Raw genomic sequence first — 21,077 nt, forward strand, 5'->3', positions numbered from 1 at the left:
TAGAAACTAAATAAAACCAAAGCCAATCCACATGCAAATACCAAGAGCATCCCGGGGCGCAAATGCGAGCGGGAGAGATTTCATTGTTACAGTTAGCACAAAAGAAACCGAAGTGCTGTGGAACCTGATCGCAAATCTTTGGAGCTTGTCAGGATGAATCCAGAGTGAAAAGAACCCTGTAGAATAAAACATTCGTTACTGCAGCTACCAAACTAGGTTTAGGAGACAGGGGAAATGACTGTTGTCTCTTCTTTTTAACACAGAAAATGTATAAAACATCTTGGGAACAAACAAGGGCATTTGGCTACGATTTTAGGTTGGATGCCATCCCATTCCAGACAGCTAAAGCTTCAAGAGACATCGCCAGCGATGTAAGTAAAGTTAAGAAAGGACAAGATAAAAAGCCCATTAAACCATGACATAGAAGCTGTTCTTGCAGATGAGTTTGGCAGAGGTGGGGGCGGGGGTTGGGCACATGCTTTTCCAGCACTACCTATTTGGACTCCTGTTAGCAATATGAGGTATTTGATGTGTTTAGTTTTGTAGGACATTTTTGGGGAGAAGTATGCTTCTGATGAAATAGTACTGTAAATTTGGTGCCAGATTAGTTATAACAGTGGGTTTGGCGAGAGTGATTATTAAATGGCTCACCTCTGAACATACAAGAGTATTATAATAATAATAATAATAATAATAATAAAGTGCTGCAACTTCAGTCATTTATCAACAAATAACTCAGGGGAGCATATACAGTCCTGGATATAAGGACCGATCTTGAATTAGCTGAGGTGTTGGATTGGATGACTTTGCAGAGCTGTTCTTTTTCTATGACAGTTATTGAGGATCTTAATTTCCAGTGGTTAAACATTTGTACTGTAATTAAAGGATTTGTTAAGAAAGACAGAATCACTTGGTCTCCACGTATAGATAAAAGTCTGTGCCTGCGGAAAGAAAGAGCTGTTGATAGGGAAGGGTGAAATTATAACAGAGAGACCTGAAGATTATTTCTCCCTGGAATTTGAACCTGTTTCCCTCACTCCCTGCAGTTCAGGTACAAAGAAGCCTTCCTGAGGGATAAAGGCCAACAGGTTGGCTTCCGCAGCGTGAACGATGATCCCAAAATGAGACATGGCATCAGGGTGGGAAAGCTCCAGAGTGACACCCAGTACAGGAGGGAGTTTGCCCAAAACAGGGCACAGTTCAAGAGTCACATGAATCAGCCGGGCTTCCTCCACGCTAAGAAAAGTCAGCAGCTGGCCAGCAACATTAGCTACAAGCAGCCTCTGCACCAATACACCTGCGATCCTGAGCAGCTGAATGTGAAGCATGCAAAACAGGCTTACAAACTCCAGAGCGATGTAAGTATATTTGATGTCCGGCCAAGACTACCACATTGCCCTGGCAGTCGTGGAGGTCAGAGAAAGCGTGAGGTCAAAGAAATGTTGCAGACACTTCCAGTTCAGTGGATTCTTTATTTCACGTATGCTAAATAAATGCTTCTGTGATACTCACATGATGCACCCTGCCTCTCTCTGCGAGCAGCAGGAGCACTGGATAATAGGAGAAGTAGTCCAGCTAGAGAAGGTGTTGTTATCCTAGATGAGCTAAGGAAACTGCGTATGGCACAGGACTGAAACAGACCCCCCCAGGGCAGGGGGTCGGACTCGATGATCTATGAAACATCTATGAAACTATGAGAGAGAATGGAAGCGTTAGCCCTTCAGAGCACCCTGCAGGAGGGAAATACTTTTGGTAAAGTTACTGTTTGATGGTTATGCATATCGGTGCACTGAAAAGCCTGTAAATTGGCAACTTTTCCATGGATGTTGCTTGCTTCTGCCTCTTTTATAAAATTCACTAGAATGAATCATGCCAAAGTTGTAGCCTTAGCGGTGGCAACGCTTGGCAAGTTGACTTGTAGACAAGACCCCTCCTGGATTAAAATGAAAAGTCACATTTTCAAGAAGCAGGATAGTTTTTTTTCTGAAACACCACATACTTTCATTTTGGTCCAGATCCCATGGTGCTTGATTCGCATTGCATCCGAAGCCCGAGCTGTGTGATCTAACTAGAGCTAATAACACTCAATGCACTCGATATCTGATTTTTTTCCAGGTCAAATACAAGTCGGACCTGAAGTGGATCAAAGGCATTGGCTGGACGCCCCCAGGCTCTTACAAGGTGGAAATGGCCAGAAGGGCCGCTGAACTGGCGTACGCTCGGGGACTTGAACCTCAGGGGGCTTCTGCTCGATATGAACTTGGAGCCGTAAGTGCCCTTCTCACCAAACCTCTGATACAGCACGGTCCCTGAGAAGGGAGCGAGCTGCTCCTTCTGCCTGGTACTGGTGACAGCTGCCAGACTGAAGTCCTGGGGACTGCACGGCTTCTACCAAACTGAGCAATGGGGGCAGTTCATGCTTCCCCCAAGCAGCCTTAGGACCGTCTCAGCCCTGATCTCGAAGCAGCCCCGTTAGGCAGGCAAGCAGCATTCACTCCACACAGTTCAACTTCCTGCAGAAGCACCACAGGGAAGGGTTTGATTCCTCTGTAGGATGCGGAGAGGGTTTTACCCCTTAATCTTTAGCTGTCCTTATCTTTAAAGGGATTCGGGGAGCCCCACAGAGAGCAGAAGCACCTTCTGCACAGCTTCCCTGATTGTCTTAGGCACAGGGCATACAGCATGTTCATTTTAGCAACACTTCTGACCTCAGCAGAGGGTTATACGGGCATCAGGATAACATTCCTCCTTCTCCAACAGGCTTGTGGTTTGAATATCTCTCCAGGACATGGAAAACCTTGGCTCTAGGCCCCTGCCCTGCTTCTTAAATAGTCCAGTGGTTATGGGTTCTTGCCCAGAACCTGCGAGACCTCAATGCTGTGCCCTCAAATAGTCAGGGGAGGTGAACTAAAACGTGGGTTTCTCAGGTATCCCCTGCCCCCACATAGGTACCTTTACCACGAGGTTGCTGAGCACAAGATAGGTGCTACTGTAATTTCAATTAAGTACCAGTTCCTTCCTACTCGTGGTTTTTGGCCATCTACATTTTGGGTGGTTTATGCAGCATAGCTGTATATTCATAGGGAAGCTGAATCCCAATGGGATGTAAATGGAGTTAGACACTTGTTCAACAGGGACACCTTAGTTGTGTAGGTGCAAAAGGCATTTAGCCACGTGTGTAAAATTCAGGCTTACATGAGACGAAGCAGAACGTCGCCGAGTGACTTAGACACCTAAAAACTGTGTAGGAATCACACTTCGTAACAGGGAATGAAAAAGTCTGCTCCATACTACCATGCAAAGTCATTTATCAGCTACATCAGAAGTCCCCAAGGAATAGACAGCAGTTGCATTATAATTGTTGGACATGGGTGAGGACGGTTACACCCCTAGTCCAACCCCTTCTCCAGAGCTGCAAAGGTCTGATGCCGACAGCTGCCAGATGGAGACACTCTCAAGTTTCCTATCCTGGCATATCCCACAGCACCACCTAGCCAGGGCAAATATGCTCTCGGCATGGCCCCCAGACACTATTAAGCCCTACACCAAGCATCAAAAAAACGGCCACGTTAAAAGAAACAAATATGCAAATACAAATGCAAAGTTTCTTTCTGACAATAGGAAAAGTACAGACTGGCCCAAGAAAAATATAATGCATCCCCAGCTACAAAGTTGATGAGAGAAAGGAGTGATAACTGTATTTCACGCATGAAGCAGTGAGCATCGATTGTGCGCTGTATGTTTTAAGTCCCCCACATGGGAAGCCTTTGGCAACATCATCAGTCTAGAATAAGCAGGTTGCTTGGCCGCTTGCTGCTTACAGAGGGGGGTGACTTAGGAACGGGTCAGGTTAGCCGTTTGTACATATTCAAGGGCAGCAGTTTGGCCCATGTGCCACAATAATGCATGTTTTGCTTATTTTGTGTCAGACGCGTTTGTTTTTTTTTAATTAATATTTTTTACCGAACAACCGAACAATGACAGTGACCTCCTTTTCACTGCCTTTTCCTCTTGGTTTGCTTTGGTTTTGCAGGATGAGGCAGAGACGGAAAGAGCACAGCAGCCTGGAGTCAACCCTGATGCTTCAGAGATTCTGCAATTCAAGCGGAGGAAAATGCAGCCGGTGAGGAAGTAAAACCGAGGATTCAAATGGAAATGTTTTGATCTTTTAGCTTGCCCTGCAAATTCTGTTGCTTTCTTGAGGAGCACAATAGATGGCATCTAAGATCTGTTTTGTTGTTTTAACACCCCCCCCCCAACCCTTACCAGTTAATATTGATCTTTATATTTTTGTGTGGATACTTTAAGAGATTTATAACTGAACATGTTGTAGTCCGGTATTTATTGATGTTGTGAATGAAATCAGTACTAGATGACTGGCAGGCTCAGCTTTGTACTAAAGATGAATGAACCCTGATTTGTAGAATGTAACACATTTGTATTGAATAAATCAAACAAATCTGTTTCCATAAATGATGCCTTTGGATATTTGGAGGGGAGTACTTGGTTCGCTGCTACCCTTGATTTGAAAAGACATACACAACAGGATTTAAATGCATTTGCAGAGGACAAAGCAGTGGCAGGACAGATGATAGCCCTCATCTACCTGCTTTACCTGGGGCACGTTCGGGTGTCTTTCATGCGCTCAGGCACTGGGCCTGGTGTCGGGTTGTTTGTACAGTTTTAAGAATAGATGAACAAACATTTGATGGCTTAGTTTGGGATGGTCCTGGCTTGAACAGGGTTTGGACTCGGTGACCTCCTGAAGTCCTTTCCATCCCTACTTTTCTATGTTTCGATGAAGGCAAGGGCTGATGAAAGCTGAAGTTAGCATTGACTAATGGGGTTATACACTTTAATGGACTTCAGAGGAGTTCTGCATGATTTAGACAGATCATGGTCTTATGTTCAAGTTATATTCTGTTGTAAACAACTGAAGAAGTTTGTTAGAAATAACTAGGAATAGCTATCGCTGCATTATGGGGCTGTTTGTGGCATGGGATGTAGAGCCATGACAAACCTGACGAGGAATGCCAGACAAGAGTGATGTTGCTAAGCTGATCATATTCGTGGTTCACATCAAACTTTAAGAGCTTCAATTACCAGCTAAATATCACATGCTTTGTTACGGATCACCATCTTGGATATTTTTTCAAGATCATAAAGTCCATAAAGTTCTTGTCTAGCTAGCAAAGAGGAAAAGGAGGAAATACATTTTTTTATTTCCTCAAGCTTATCATTAGCCTTCCAGAACATACCTCTCAGTAGCGTGAACTGGACCTGGGCTGAATTTTCGAATTAATCCAGCTGAGAAATTTTGTCACTCGGGTATAAACTCCTGGTTTTTCTTTTAGCCCACACAGATCACCCCAGCTCACAATGCCATAGACATAGTAGGAACCATCTTGTACACATGTAAGAGGTCCTCCAGAATCTCCCTAATGAGGAAAAAATAAAAGACATTACTAGGTTGGCTAGTATACAAGAAAATACTGACCAAAAGTAGAATTTCTCTCCCAAACAAAAGAAAACAGATGTCTTTGACAATATTATTTCTTATGGATAGGCCAAGCGCATATTGTTCAGATCCTTAGCAGGTTTTTACAATACCCTCTGGTTTCAGGTCAAATGACACTGAAATCGGAGTGTCCTGAGGAAGGGCACTCAGACAGAAATAAGGTGTCCAACAGCTCTCCCAACTATAAAGGCAGTCCAGTAAAAGATATCACAGAAATCCTTCCCTCACCGAGATCTCACAAACTCTTCTCTTGCAAAATGTTGGCTCACGATGGCAGCAATTTCACACGCATAAGGATTCTGCAAGCATAGCCAGCAGTTACCTGGCGTCCTAGAACTGGTCGAGATGCAAAACCACCGGGGAGGTTTAGGGTCTGGAGTCTGAACAAAAACCTAAACAGCTTATTGGCTTTCCTTTTAGGCCCACGGTTAGTTTTGTTTCTTTTATTTTGAACACCGCAGAGAAGCTGAGACGGGTGTGACGATGTGTTGCAATACGGTATGTCTGGAGTTATTTTAGATGTTTTGCTTGAATATTAGCTCTCCAGGGGATTATCAAAGTAGGAGTTGATGCTCATGGCAAAGAATCCAGTAGATTTGAGAAGCAGCGGGGAGGAAGGGCTGTGCACGACAAGTTTGGTACATTAAGGAAAACTCTGGCCGAGCACCTGAACTCCCCAACTTCTGCAGCTGGACTTCTAAACTCTCCATAGGTTTCCTTGTTTCTGATAGTGACATTAGTTTTAGGGAATATCTCTCTCAGATCACACTGAAGAAAGAAGCCAGCTGTTGTAATGCGCTGATGGGAGAAGCAGATACATATGTAGTATCCTGCCAAAGCCATTACTTCGTGCAGCCTGACGATTTGCATGATTTAAAACAACAGAGAGAGAAATTAATGTTCAAATGTGAGCAAGGCACAGACCTGACAAGAATCGACTCCCGATCGTTCAAGGTTTCCTGCACAAAACATGCTTTCATCCAGCTTGTTATTATGTGCGCGCCGTGCGTTGCACCGCTTCTGAGAAATCAGCTTCACTCGGGCATCCAGAAGCTGATGAGATTCTTCACCTACAGGATGCGGAAAATGGAGATGGTCATCTTCCTCTCCACTCATTTCAATGTTATTTTTTTTCAAAAACACAAGCCTGTTTGGGAACGAAGTCTGGAAGAGTCTCAGAAAAAAGAACGATCGTCTGAACTCATAATTCAGCTCCTGTTTAAGCCGGTAGCTTCAGCCACTGAAGTCAGTTAGAAAGTTACCTGGTTACGGGCAGAGCAAGATCTACAGGACTTTGGTTCCTAACACATACCTATGTGTTACTAATAGCATCCACTGGCCCAGTTTTCAAGATGCTGATCACCTCTAAGTCCCACTGACTTACAAATACTCGGCACTGCTGGACAATCAGGCTACTAGAGGTTTCAAGGAAGTTGAAAAAAGAAATAAAATCACTTCACGTTTACAGAGATGATTCATCACTAGGAATCTAAAGACATAACATAGCCTTGAAAGGTGGCAGCCGCTATTTCAAAGCACTACGCCTGCAGATCATTAAAGGTACTTGAAGAGGTTTGTACATTTGTGTCTACACAAGTTACAGGAAGTATTATATTTCCTCACTGATTTCCCCAATGCTAATAGTAACTATGCATAGACAGAAGACATCCAGGTTTGAACATATATAGGAGTATTGATTTATTTATTATGTATAGCCCTCTCCTCCCCATTTTTTAGGAGTTCCTCGATATTTGGAGTCTTTTCTACAAATGCCTGTTAAGCTCTGATGGCTAATTCTGGACGCAGCTGCCTTGCACTGATTTTAATGGGAATCACATCAAAAGGTCGAAATTGTCCTTACGAGTCATATCCAACTATAGCAACCAAAAAAACACTGGGATTCTTAACACATCCTGACTGCCACATTTTCCTTTTGCAGCTTTCCAGTAGCAAGTCAATCAGAGAAAGTGCATTGTTCAGAATATTGCCATTATTTTTAATTTTTTTTAAGTATCGTTATTTCTCCCTGCAGGCTTTAACCTTTCCAAGAAAGAATTTGGGTACAGCTAGTTGAATTGGAAAAGACTTAGCGTGTCGTTTTAGCTAAGTAACTAGAGAGTCCAGATGCGGCCAGTCCCAAGCTTACCTGACTCGTTAGGCTGGACTGGCCACATCTGGAATCTCTAGTTACTTAGTTAAAACGACATGCCAAGTCTTTTACAATTTAAGTAGCTTTACCCAAATTCTTTCTTGGAAATGTTAAATCCTGCAGGAAATCGTGCAGTATTTCCTGGTTGAGTCTAGAAATGCAGCAGCTACAGTACAGCCTCTCAAATGGTACCTTCTGCTTCTGTATCAGCACAAATCCAAAACATGGAGTGGGCAGGAGGCAAACAAGAGAGGTTTCTGGACTTGCTGTGAAAAAGCTTGGGTCCTAGATAGAGGCTAAAGTTCTTTAAATAGAGGCTAAAGCCAACGATGATTTTATCTAACCAGGTCTGCACATCCTTAGCTTTTAGTTAAGTTTGTTTGTACTAGGGTCTATACTTGGATCCAGGCAATTACCAAGCAACTCCACTTATAGAGTTATTGACACCAATACAGCTGAGGTCAGCTAACTAGCAAATACCACTCACCAGCTTCAGTTTCTCCCCATCCTGAGATGTGGCATTCAGTCCCATCAGGAAACGGAGAATCTGGTAAACACGCTGTTTTCACGTACTTTGTCTCCAGAGCACAATGGCCATCAAAGGGCTTCAATTTAAGCAGCGCTGTTTATAAAGCACGACCCTCTGTTAATTGTAATCCTCTTTTATCTTTGTCAGGCTATAGAGCATGGATGTGAAGTGTGAAAATGCCTGAAAAGCACTATTTGTACCTGCTGATGGATTCTGCCCTGTTTTATAATGCATCTGCTTCTTCATGTCTCATGTTTTAATGCTCCTGTGAACCCAGGAAGTCTATACCCAGTTATGAACTGGCTTAAACTTCTGTATAAACCCCGGTCTCACCCAGGTGAAACCTGCTGACCTCAGTGGGAGCAAGATCAACTGATGAGTGAAGTGTAGTTATAAAATCCCTCCCCTTGATTTGAATGAGGGGAATAGGTCCCTTCTTGCTACAGCCCCAGAAAAGTATTTGCTACGCAATCTGTAAAGCAGTAGGAATTTACCAATATCATTGATTGGGATGCCATCATTGTCTCTGTACAATGGATACTTAATTATCTTCTCCACGTTAAATTGTTGTTCGTGGTATTCTCTTCTCTTAAGGTCTTGCTTCCCAAGGACCACTTGCAGGCTTTCTTCTTTTAATCTATGAAGAAAATTCAGCAGATCACATACAGAAATAGTCTATGCGTGCCCCTGCATGGCCCTATGGCTGGAGCACAAGCAGTCGAGCTGTTATCCTCGCCATCCACACCGGAATGGCATTTGGTAATTTAGTAGGATTCCAAGATTTCTTGCACCCAGCAGGCATGAACTTGCAAGAAAAATAAATCTAATACATGTTATTGAAAGCTAACTGCTACTTAGACAACCTAACGAGTTCTTCTATGGCTCTCAAGTCTCTCTGGCTCGTGCCATGCACCACTCTGGAGTCCTTGGCATTTTCTTGGCTCTTCTGAAATCCCTTTCTTTCAGACACAACAAAACCTTTACGGTCTCCCTTTAGCAGCCATTGAAAATTGACGGAGAAAGACACTCTTATTAAGTTACTTATTAAGGTTCAAGTCAATTCTAGTGCATGATACAGACAAATGCCTCCAAAAATGAACTACTTCCTGCAAGCTGACTACATGTGGGAAGAGGAAGGAGAGAACTGTACAGGTAACACCTTGCTTCAAGAGCTCCCAGTACATCCTTATAGCGTCCCTTAACATCTTGCACTTAGCTGGTCTCTAGCATCTGGTTTTAATAAAAATATCCACTCGGCTGCGCAAAAAAGAAGGACAAAGCATACAGAATCAGAATCCTCCTAAATTTAATCCAATTTTAGAAGAATTTTAACTCATGTATTGGATCCAGATATGGAATTTACCAATGTAGACATATATACTGTTTTTTCCCTTCTCTCCTTCACGTACAGTCCCGTCTAAAAGGTGCTGAATACATGGTATAGCCTTCTTTACACTTAGCCTGTGTTTGATCAGGAGTTAAAATCAAATCATGTTTGAATATATGCAACAAAGGTGTCAAAGGCAACCAGATTTCTTTTAAGGAGTTGTGAGAGCCAAGGTACACTAGGAGGGAAGCGGACAAAATGATTTCACAGGTGACTTTACCTAAATTTGCGATTACTTTATGAAGATGCCTGTACCCCTTCATTTTGCATTCTCTGAAAACCCTCAGAATAAACCCTGCAGAAATCGTTAGATATTATGGGCCAGATCTTCAGCTGAGGCAAAAATCATGTCTCTCCACTGAAGTTAGTGCTGCTTTATGCCAAGTGAGGAGCTGGCTCAATATTTCTATGATGCTATCAGTGCTGTTCAGGAAACAGAATTTCTGTCTTTCAGGAAGTGCAACTATTTGCATTTCAGAAATGGGATTAAAAACTGAACCAACCAGCATGTTCATGTTCAAAGAATGGAAAGTAACCCATGAAAAAGATCCTATTGGAAACTGGAAAATGATGGATTTTAACATTGTCAGCTGAAATCAAATCCCACTAACTTTAGTAGACCATATTCTGTTGTGTACAACGTGGACCTTTTCCTTCAAAAAAAGCCCCAAGCTGCTGGAAATTGGAGGGCATATCATGAGTAACAAAATATGGTAATATTCTGCTTTGTAAGACCCTGGGGGGTTCGGGGGGGAGAAGAGGATGAGTGGCCCACAAGGAGCAGTGCAGAGAGCACATCAGGTTCCCCAGCGGCGGGTACGCAGTTACTCAGATCTTTTTCCTTTCATTCTGCCATTCAAAAACAAGATGTATATCATATACCAGGGTGTGTTGTATGCGAGCAAATACGGTATTTTGGCCAAAATACCTGGACTGTCACTAATCACTGTTCTTTGATTTTTTTTAAAATCTATTCCCAGCTACTTAACTGGGCCTGGGATAGGCACTTACTGAACACAGTGTCCTGCTGTGAGGACCCAGCATGGCTCAATGAGAACCCCTCCACAGAAGTGTCCCTTAGGCTCAAAGGCGCTCAATGAATACTTCCTCTGTAGAGATGCCATCCAGGGATGTTTGCCAGGAGTAGACTTGGACCCACCATAGATCCTCTTGAACGATCTCACAGTCCCTGGGTGTCCACATCTTCTAGGTGGCTCGGTAGGGTTGACTGTTGTCATTGGATCCTCTTCTGCAGCACAGGGGGGAGATAGGTAATGGATGGTCTATATTGGTTATCACAGGAATGGCTATGATGCTGGGTTTTGAACATCTGGCACAGTTGCTGGACTGGGAATGGAAATGGGGGATGTGCCAGTGCAAAATGGCTCCATTAAGTTGCCAATAACCCATCACTCCAGGTTAGACAAGGCTGTCATCTTTTGCCCTGGGCAGTAAGCATCTCAGATACAGTTCATTTGGTTGCCTTCTCTGCGCAATGTGCAGGCAAGGCACTATATCAGCCATAGGTTCATGGACAGACCTTATAGAAGGGGTTTTTAAAAATATTTTGTTAGTGGCACTGCAGTTTTCTGGCTTGCCTCCTAAAAGCAAGTGACTGGCAGGAGTCAGGGCAGCAAGCAGGCTAAATTTCCCTGTGCTATCCCTGGCCTAACTGTGCTAACAGATGACCCCAGTTGCCTGCATGGAGAGGCTCCTGACTCCAACCCAGACCTCTGCCTTCCACCGGCCAGCTCCGGGGTCACAGCTGAGCTTGGCGATTGCCCGCATCCCATTCCCGTACAGCTACAGTTGCCAGCTCCACCTCCCCATACTAGTGACTCCAGTCTGGATCCCTGCATGACCTCCCCTAGCTTCTGGTTATAATCAGGATGGCCATGTATGTGCAGGTCCCTTATAGACCTTGCCGTCCTGATCTCCTGACTCTGCCTGGGACCCTTGCTTCCTGCCCTTGTCTGTTCCTGATTCCCTGGGCTGTGGCTCTCTGGGATCAAGCCTCGACTGCCCATGTCCCAGTCACACCTTTGACACACTTCATAGTACTACCTACTCGTCTGGGCTGGGTGCACATATAGTGACATTCTTTGCTCTACCTGTTTCTGAGCAGAGTGAAATGTCACAGAAATCCCACTTCAGTTTGTTCTCGGATTGGACAAAGCACCAGGGTTTTTCATCACCGTCTGGATTCCTGAAGGGAACAGTTTCCAACATCCTCTAATCAGAGTTGGGAAGGCTTCAAGAGGTTGGTCTAATAGTTGAAAACTAAAAGGTGCACAACAGCATGGCTAAAAAGACTGACTAAAGGTTTACGGTTCCAGAAAACTTACTTCATTTTTAACAAGCAACATCCCTGGGCAGATTGAATAAAGTGTCTTCCTGCCACCTTTCCAGCCCTTGGGGATGACCATTGACCAGTTTTGTACACCTGCTAGTCCAAGATGACCTGTTAGAGGGATGTCTACAGAACGGTCTTAGCAGAGAGTAGGTTTATATTGCCTGGGAATTTCCCTCCCCCCAAATCACTTGAGCGGCATCCTTTGGCATGACTTCTTTACATTCATTGAGAGAGACCTCTGTGCACATAGCAGTAGATTAGGAGATTACCTGCAGAAGTTATGGTCACCAATGCCATAACTGTCAGCATTCTCCATAAATGCATTGAACCTGTCACCCAAGAGAAGGTGAGAAGTCCAATGAAGACATATCTTCCCATTTCTCAGCTGATTAACTTTCCCTCTGTATTGGTAGCCGTCCTGTTCATAACAATCATCCGGTCCTATGGAAAGAGGATCCCGATATGAAACAGTCTGGAAGTAAGGGCTGAAAGCTAACGAAAGAGTGAAACTGGCCATGTTGAGTGCTCATTAAAAAGACTGGCTGTGCACGGGTGGCCTGAGGTTTATACAGACCCCTACTGTGTGCACAGCAAGAGATTGCATTTTCCACCCTCCCTTCCCTTCCAAGTGTGAGCCCATGCACTCCCACTCACTCGCTTTCTTCTACACCTGGGAGATTGCTGAAGCAATGTTTAGGTAGCATCAGCCTAGGGAGCCCTTTGGCAGGACCACCCAACATAGGTGACTGCTGCCTCCCAAGTTGTGGGGGGGCACCAGATCGCTGATCGGGGGGGGGGGGCGGGGGTCCTCCAGTGGCTGATTGCCAACTGGGGGAGGGTCCGACAGTGGGGAGGGGGCACTGGAAGTGCACTTCTGCTGGCACTTCTAGTTTTGTGGCTGGTGCTTCCAGGGGGTGCACGTGTACTCGCGTGCATCTCCTATGCATTGCCAGCACCACCCAACCTCAGGGAGGATCCTTTGTGACTGCATACACCAGCTTCTTGCACTGAAACCCACCCTGAGCATGTGAGTACTCCAGCTACATACTCGGGCCCCTGTGTAGGAACTGGTTAGGGGATCTCGTGTAGGATTGGGCCTTGCTTTGGAAAGCTATAGGTGGAGAATCACCCTTCCCCTCAAAGGAGGGAGAGCCAAGTGCTTCCATACCTATTTCACAGAATCTCCCTCTGAAGGGCTTGACACATCGGCAAGAAGATTTTGATCTTGTCCTGTGCCGTACACAGGTGCCTCCATTTTGACATGGGTTTGGGGTGCATTGTGACAATGCTGTGAATGATTCAAAACACAAAAAACCCCACTGTTAGTCTGCTAGGAGTTGGCCACCTGTACGAATGTTTGAAGGTTTTGAACATGGCCCATCATCATTTTTGCAAGCAGGGATAGCATATCAGACCAATCAGACCCTTAGACACCAAAGGAAGACCTTGACCTAGGCTGGGAGTGGTAGGAGACTCCGCTTCCCAAGGGATCCCACTGGCTTCCAGTCGGCCACTGGGTGGAGAGGCCACCTGTCAGGGCTGAGCATGCAGTGTAGTCCCCAGGCCCCGCTATGGCTCATGCAAATGAAGAGAAACTTTTCTCACTTCTGCGGCAGTCGGGTGCCTTGTAGGGATGGCTACAACTGCACCGAAAATAAGGTGGAGTTAGCGTGACAAGGCAGTCTCCTCTGTAACAGTTGTGTTGTTGGCACGTGTTCAGCACTGTAGTGGTCAGATAAGACAGAAACTTGAGTTAATCTTCAGACATGCATGCGTGTGTGTGTGTGTGTCACGCGGGAGCCGAATCCTATGGATGCCACAGAGAGACAAGCTTCCCATGGACTTTCTAATGCCACTTTTGGCTATGGCGATGGAAGAACCCAAACAGAAATTTTAACCTTTAACCTCTGAGAGTTTCACAAACATGGGATTCCTCCAGGAATTTGTCCACACTCTTCCACAAAAGATCACACTTTGGCGTGTACCTCAACATGCACACACAGAAAAAAATAGAAGAGGCACCGCCACTTACTTGATTCTCAATGGGACGATTTGGAGAATCCCCCTACGTACAACATGCTAATGAAGTTTGGCACACTGTGCTCTCTGCGTGCTTATCCACCTAAGGTGGTCCGCACTGTTTTCTTGCTAAGGAGACAAAAAACCAGCACCTGCATACCTAAGCTGGGCAAGCCAACTTGCTGACAGCTGAGTAGGACTGTGCGGGCAACACAACAGAAACACTAAGAAAAGGGGTCATGACACAAACTCAAGTTAGAACAAATGTTGCAAGGAGAGAATTGAAAATCCCCCAAAAGGAGGAGAACAGAAGGGAAGGAGATCACAGCAAGGGCCAGGGGGGCTCGGGGGAATAAAGGCACCATAATTCTGTCCCAAGGGAGGAATTTGTTGGGTGTAGGACTGGCCAAGGTTAAAATGAGTTGGTTTCAGGAGACAGAGAGGCTATAATTCAGCAGAGACAATCCTAGAGGACTTCAGCCATCTTCCCAACAAAAACTCAACTGTGGTGGGGAAGGAAGTGGGGAATGGTGTTTCTACCTGGTCTACATAAAGAATAGCTATGGCAGAAACCTCCAGGAAGCTGGAGTGTTTCATGCTATGGCTATCGCATACATTCACAGAAGCAAAGAGTAACCCCGCAATGCCTATAGGGTTGAAGCTCTGGGAAAGGAGATGCCCCTGCTTCTGGGATGTCACAGGGGAGTCAGAAAAGATGGGGACATCAAAGTAGCTGGATTGTGAGGTCCCTCAGGGGAGAACAGGCACATAATCCTTGCCAGCAGTGTCCAGGAAAAGGCAGGGCTGGATCTTGCTCAGGCCAAGGAAGTTTAAAGTGTACAAGTCCAGTTGTGGGGAGCCAAAAGCAAAGGGAAGATCTAGAAGGAGTTCAACATGCCAACCCATCAGATGAACACACAAAGGCAGAGGAAGTACATGGCCAGAGAGACCCAGAGCACCTCCATAGGGCTGACCTTGTTGTGTACCCCTCCATTGTTTTCTTCCCTGGAGGCCTTGCTCTAAAGGCCTACACATGGGGTTGGAGTGTAAAATTGCAGGGCAGTTTATGTGGCTGTACTGGAATACCCTACCCTGGACTGCAGTAAGCAACACGTTGTGTGACGCACCATGCACATTGACAGTGCTGTGTACAGAACAGCAACAACACTAGGAAAAAAGCACTTACCTGCATTACATGTCGTCCCGGTATATGGCTTGGGGCAGGTGCATGTGTAGTTATCTTGGTGCCTTTCACACACCCCGTTATTTTTGCAAGGGTTGGATGAGCAGGGATCTACCAGGGCAAAGACAAAAGCTGTTTCTTTACAACTTCTCCATCCCCTTAATAGTTACACGTTCTTATACTGAGTTCTCCTGAGGGTTGTAGCTCGACATTGCCTCATCCTGCTCATGGATTTAGATGACAGCTTCTGGACCATGTTTTCCTGACATGCCTGTGACGCCAGCTCGGGTGAATTTTCCCCCAGAATATGACCCTGCTCTGCACTGGAGAGGTGGCCTCTTCCAGGGTCATCCTCTAAGCACAGCAGTGTACCTAACAGTGCCAGGCTCCGCAGTGCTTGTGCAACCTACAGGGGAGTGTGTCACACGTCTCCCCTTGTGCCCACGCATAAAGACAGGAGTTGTTACAACCCCCCCTTTCCCCCCTCCCATCCCAAGGCCTTGCTTCTTCAGATCCAGCCACCCCAGTGCCGCTTGTTTTTAGCCCAGATATGCTGTTTTTTCCCCTGCTGCGTTGGTTCCAACTTGCTTGGGCAATATTGCCACGCTAATCAATGAGGAAGCAGTGGGGAGATTGCCTGGCTAAGGGCTACCAGGTCAGATGTTTCAGCAACAGAGATGGCCAAGAGATGGGCCCAGAGATCAAGGACCCCCCTGAAGCGGGGAGGTGTTTGGATTTGGGGTTTTGCCCCGCTTCTTCCACGAGCAACCTAGCAGTTAGTCTCCTGCAGAGCTCGGCTAGTCTTAACGCTCATCATCAGTTCCACCATGGCAAGTAGCTCCTAGAAATCCCCACCAGGACTGGGACCCGGTATCAACCCATTCTTACTTAAACTGCAAGGCATAAAAGGTGAGATGCAGGTATGTGCCAGGCCTGCATGCAGCGTGCCAGAAGGCCGAGGAGCAAAGGAGGCGAGAAGCCACCTTTCTGTCCCTGAATCTAGGGAGAGCTGGGAACTGGTTAGGCCCTGGGTATAGCCCAGAGTTGTGGCCTTGGCCTCAGTGCTTCCGTAAGCTATATCTGATGGTTATTACTGCGAAGGAGCCATCAGCCAGCACGGGGTCACTTTTGCGTGGGTTGCTCAAGCTATGCCTTTCTCTGCCAGAGGCAACATAGGCAAGGCACAAGGCAGGCGAAACCACATCACCCAAATTCCCTCTATACCAGGGGAACACCCTGCAGCCTCAGTCAACCTTTTGTATAACCGGTGATGCCCAAGATCTGATCCACGGTATTTCCCTGCCATTCAACTGTGTATCTGTGCGAGCTCTGGGCGCCACGCATCGATGCAGAACGTGCATGGCACAAAAGCACCTAGTGTATCTTACAGCACGTAGAGAAAAAATACCCCCGTGCTTTTTTGTAGCAGCCATCAGAAATGTTCTGCAGAATTGGAGTCTATTCTGTGAAACCCAGAGAGAAAACACGGGCTCCTTCCCCAAGAAATACAACGGTGAGAACATTGCAGACCGTCCCGCCTCGCTAATCGGGATAGGACACTGGCAGGTATAGCAAGGTGGGGAACAACAGGAGGAAGATCTTCACATCTGGAGTGAAGCTGTCACATTGGGGTTTTAATCCCTTTCCCCCAAAACAGTTATCAGTTGGGTGGTCCCAGCCCACCTTCATACCGGGGTGGTTCAAGTAGCTGTAGACCCAGTCAGGACTCCAGTGCGGGAGGAGGGTGCGGATGATGTCTTGTAGCTCGCTATACTCATCGTAGTATTCGTAGTAATCGGTCGTGTCTGGAGAGGGGAGAGAACCGAAAGGGCATTAAAGCTGGCATTGTTTAAAAAAAATAAATCCACTCCTCGGAGTTGGCGCTTTTCTGCACATGGCGGTGTCGCAGACACGGATCCGACAGCCCTCTGCTTTACGAGCACACATGGCGGCTCTTCCTTGCTAACTCTGTAAGGGCTACAACCATCAGTGAGCAAGCCTGGCTCTCTCAAGACAGGGAGCAGGTGGGCAGGCCCAGCCGTTGCAACATTTTGGCAATGTCACTTCTGCTGCTGGGCTGGAGAGGGCGGGAGGGAATCAGGATCATCCAGCATCGGTCAGTCCTGCGGGTTTCCTGACCCGCTAGAACCGGAAACCACCTCAGATCATCACCGGGGTGTGACATTGAGCAGGTGTCCGCATCACGAAATCGCCAAACAGCCTTACAGGCTCCCTTTTCTTGGCTCCATCAAAGCAGGGACTGTCTCTTACCATGAGAGTAAAAATCTCAGATAACACAGCCTCAATCTCTGTTTAAACACTAGTGGAAATCAAAATGATACTATTCCAAACTGATATGGTAGTGAGAAAGAAGGGGCTGCTTCTTGAGGGAACAATGGGTGCAAATCTAAGACTCTCCTTGCTTCACTATTATCATCTCTGTTGCGTGTAATTTTTAGAAACCTCATAGACAGGAGTCCATGTCCTATACAAACATGCAAAAAAATAAATAAAGAATTCAGCCCTTGATTTAAAGAGTTTTCCAGGCTTTGATCTCAGCAGTGAGTTTCCAGCATAAGAATGAACATTATGCTGTTGCTAGTAGCCATGTTCTCCAGGTAACTGCCTTGAGAGCAGTCACACAGTGATGGGACCAAGGATTTGACCGGCATCAGCATCCCTAGCACTGATTTATTTGGGCAGCCTGTACTCTCCGGCAGGTGTCACTCCAGCCAGTGAAAGACACTGAGATGGGTTTCAAAGAGAAGTTATGGTAATGAGCAGAGCTAAAATGCATATAGAGAAGAGTTACAAAGCTTCCCCCTAGGGCCGGGCCAATGGCCTTACAGATAATGCTCTGCCTTGAACTGATTATCGACAGCATTATCTTAGTTTTCTCTCCTCATTCATTCACTTGTAGCCTTTATCTTTATTCCTTCTTTGCTGCTGGGGGAAAAAAAAGAAGAAAAACCCTCCACTCTTGTACAATGGATGTTTTATATTTCATATTAAAATAGAACCATCTCTTTTCCCTTCTTTTTTCCTATGCACCAATCCCAGTTTCTCGCCCAAAAAAAAAGAAAAAGTTTCACCTCATTTATTGTTATGTCAAGACAAGGCTTCTTTTTCTGGCTCATTATTTCCCGGAGCTGAGTCTCACAATATGAAAGTACTGACAGAGCGTGTGTCGGGCTGAGGAATACAAGGATCTCGCTGGAAGATAAGGCCATTGTCTTCAGCGCACTAATAAAGTTGAACACGATCGAGTTGCAAAGGGAAAACAAAACGAACGCTTGCCTGGGGCTCAGCCTGCGCGCTGACATTGTGCATGAGGAAAGCTTTGGCTGGAGGCAGATTCTCCCCCACCCCTTTATTAAGTGCCTTTCTGTGGCGGGGGGCCTCTGTTCCTGAGCACCTCCCAATGGCTGCTCTGGGGACTGGCACGGCCAGGATCTACCGCGTGCTTTGTTGGAAGGGTGCATTTACGGAAAGCCTGTGAAGGGTTAATCGAGTGATTAGCAGAGGGTTGCGGGAGGTTACAAACATGCACAGCACCAGAGAGGCCTTGCAAGCATCCTGTAGACTTGTGGACCTAGTAACTATAACTAGGCTAAAAGAGGTCAAGTGTTTCAACATCAACGATTGCATTTTTTAAAACGTGCTCGTAAAAGATGACATCATCATCTAATTTATTTCTGTATAAATATTAACAAATGATTATTTATTAACGCATCGGGTGGCCTATAGGTGTGCTCTTTCACCTTCTAATAACAGTGTGTCGGAGCAGACTCAATTCATCGTCAGCTCTGTCTTCTAATTGGAACGCGCCAACATCGCCTCGCCGTCACGTGTATTAAGCCCCTGAGCATTTGAAAAGGGCCTCTGGGGCACTTCATCTAAAGCTTGTCCAATGAGGTTTAGCTAAAGCATCCCGCGGGCCTTTTCAAAAGCACGGAGACGTAATACACATGACAGAGAACTGTTTTAATTAGAGCCGCTATCCAGGAAACACTTCAATTGAAAGCTCCTCCCCCAACCCTGGAGCATGTCAGTCATATAGGCAGTCATAGGGACTGGACCCAGTATACACTCTCCATAAATATACCCTAAATACAAAGCCCTTTCAACTTTTAAGGGGTGAAATGAGGACAGAGAGTTTGGTACGTACCTTGGGGACTGGCCACCTAAGCCCCTCATAAACATCCCTGAAGTCCTCCTTTCCTCTCCTCCCTCTGAGTGTCACTACCAGCTTCCACACCAGGCACCTCCCAATGAAGCCACTATTTTCAGAAAGACTCAGCCCCTCTTTGCACAGTGAAGCCTCTGGGCACCCTGAACCTTTCCGTGAACCACCAGGATCCCGTTGAGGTAGAGCAAAGGGATCCTGCTTTACACTTAGGGTGCATCTACACAAACTTTATAAAGACTCGATAAACCCTCTGAAAATCTGGCCCCGTCTGAGCATCGAGCACCTGGAAAAGTTTGAAAAGACCTGCTCAAGATCACAAAAGAAGATTTGCAGCAGAGCCGGAAACCGAATCTGGATCACTGATCTCTCGGTCCCGCAGCCGCCCCACAAGTTCTTCTCCCTCGGTCATGAAGCCAAGGTCACGTCCTCTAGATCTGTATTTTTCTGCTGCTCATCTACCCAATGCTTTGCTCACCACTGGTGCGGAGGGAGCAAAATAAAAGAAAAACCCACTTGAAGGAATGACATCGTGCATCAAACTAAAACTTGTCTTCCTCTTTCTCGTTGCCTCAACACTAAATAACTATTTGGCTTCTGCATCTCTGCTTTGAGAAGTGTTCCCATTCCACTTTTTAAATTATTCATAACAAGCCATAGGTTTAGTAAAGCAAAAGCAACAATTTTTTCTATCTGAGCACATAATTAACGCACAAAGTCTGATACACCGGTTGATTTAAACATATTACTGAATCAGTGTTCGTTCTTTGTAAGTGCTGGAAAACCTGAACATGTTTTAAAAAAAGCAATGATCTGACATTTGTCACTGAAATGTGACTATTACATGAAATTAAATTAGACATCCTCCATGCAAATTTTCAAAGAATAACTTTCCTCTGTGTAGTACAAAAAAGCCTCCCCATAATTGATAGGCAGAGATTGACTTTTAAAGCTTCAAATCAGCTTTGAGGTTTGGGTGATCTTTTAAACTGTTCAAGCTTTCATCTGCTGGGTTTTGCATTGCCGAGACCCATCAATCAAATAACGGATTTCTGATCAATATCCTCTTGTTCATTAGCTTGTGTGAACCCTATTACGAAGAGAAGAGCTGTCCTGACGCTGGCAGTCACTATTTTCTGCACTTTACCTGGATCGAGGCATGGCAAATGTTCCCAGTGGGAGTATGATGCACTGGGATGTCATCTGGTTCACCTGAACTGCAATTCTCCTGGGCTGGAGATGCCAAGATGAGTGACAGGCACAGCTAAAATGTATCACAAATCCCCACCAAGATAACCACAGACTTATCCAAAGTTTATTCGAGCTCTTCAGCCTCTAGAGACTTTTATCTTAAGTCACAATTCAAATCAGAACAGGCTTTCTTGAATGGTTTCTGGGATTTCCCATTTCCAGCACATGTGAAAACAGCAGAGAAAGCCTGCTTTCTTGTGCTGCCCCATTTTACTCAGTGGACAAACTCCCACTGACTTCTGTAGGACATAGATTTCATACAAGGTGTTTTGACCCTTTTACACCTGGGCCAGGCTAGAAAGAACTTATTCTCTGAAAAGCCACCGCAAAACAAGTTATAAGAATAACCTGCCCATCCTAGTAACATTTCTAAGTAACTCCTACATGGTTTGGTTTGGGTCCAAACTTCAGTTTAAGCTAGAAGCCTTCTTGATGGGAAGTTCTTGCTAATAGGACTGATGCACGTGTCCGTTCTGACTCCTGTGAATAGTCTCACTGGAAA

The 21,077-nt window shown here is 45.6% G+C and overlaps 2 protein-coding genes across 3 annotated transcripts in view; one reads left to right on the top strand and one right to left on the bottom strand.

The window, feature by feature from the left end:
- Positions 1–5,090, top strand: part of NRAP (nebulin related anchoring protein) — a 61,498-nt gene extending 56,408 nt beyond the window's left edge. The window contains exons 39-42 of the mRNA XM_019556210.1: positions 264–371; positions 1,047–1,358; positions 2,116–2,268; positions 4,034–5,090. Of these exons, the coding sequence (XP_019411755.1) occupies positions 264–371; positions 1,047–1,358; positions 2,116–2,268; positions 4,034–4,135 (675 nt within the window). The 3' untranslated portion in view covers positions 4,136–5,090. The remainder of the gene's footprint in view (positions 1–263; positions 372–1,046; positions 1,359–2,115; positions 2,269–4,033) is intronic.
- The window catches only part of HABP2 (hyaluronan binding protein 2), a 37,120-nt gene continuing 19,322 nt past the window's right edge, over positions 3,280–21,077 (bottom strand). Inside the window, exons 3-14 of one of the 2 annotated variants that reach the window (XM_019556212.1) lie at positions 16,830–16,943; positions 15,142–15,249; positions 13,542–13,658; positions 13,105–13,224; positions 12,206–12,377; positions 11,695–11,789; positions 10,595–10,832; positions 8,691–8,833; positions 8,155–8,289; positions 6,443–6,588; positions 5,259–5,438; positions 3,280–4,093 (exon numbers count right to left, since the gene is read on the bottom strand). In XM_019556212.1, the coding sequence (XP_019411757.1) occupies positions 5,262–5,438; positions 6,443–6,588; positions 8,155–8,289; positions 8,691–8,833; positions 10,595–10,832; positions 11,695–11,789; positions 12,206–12,377; positions 13,105–13,224; positions 13,542–13,658; positions 15,142–15,249; positions 16,830–16,943 (1,565 nt within the window). In that variant the 3' untranslated portion in view covers positions 3,280–4,093; positions 5,259–5,261. Of the gene's footprint in view, positions 4,094–5,237; positions 5,439–6,442; positions 6,589–8,154; positions 8,290–8,690; positions 8,834–10,594; positions 10,833–11,694; positions 11,790–12,205; positions 12,378–13,104; positions 13,225–13,541; positions 13,659–15,141; positions 15,250–16,829; positions 16,944–21,077 lie in introns of both variants that reach the window. The other variant, XM_019556211.1, reaches the window with a different exon arrangement.

This window comes from Crocodylus porosus, unplaced genomic scaffold (assembly GCF_001723895.1).
Source record: "Crocodylus porosus isolate Cpor-Errol unplaced genomic scaffold, CroPor_comp1, whole genome shotgun sequence".
Taxonomy (NCBI): Eukaryota; Metazoa; Chordata; order Crocodylia; family Crocodylidae; genus Crocodylus; species Crocodylus porosus.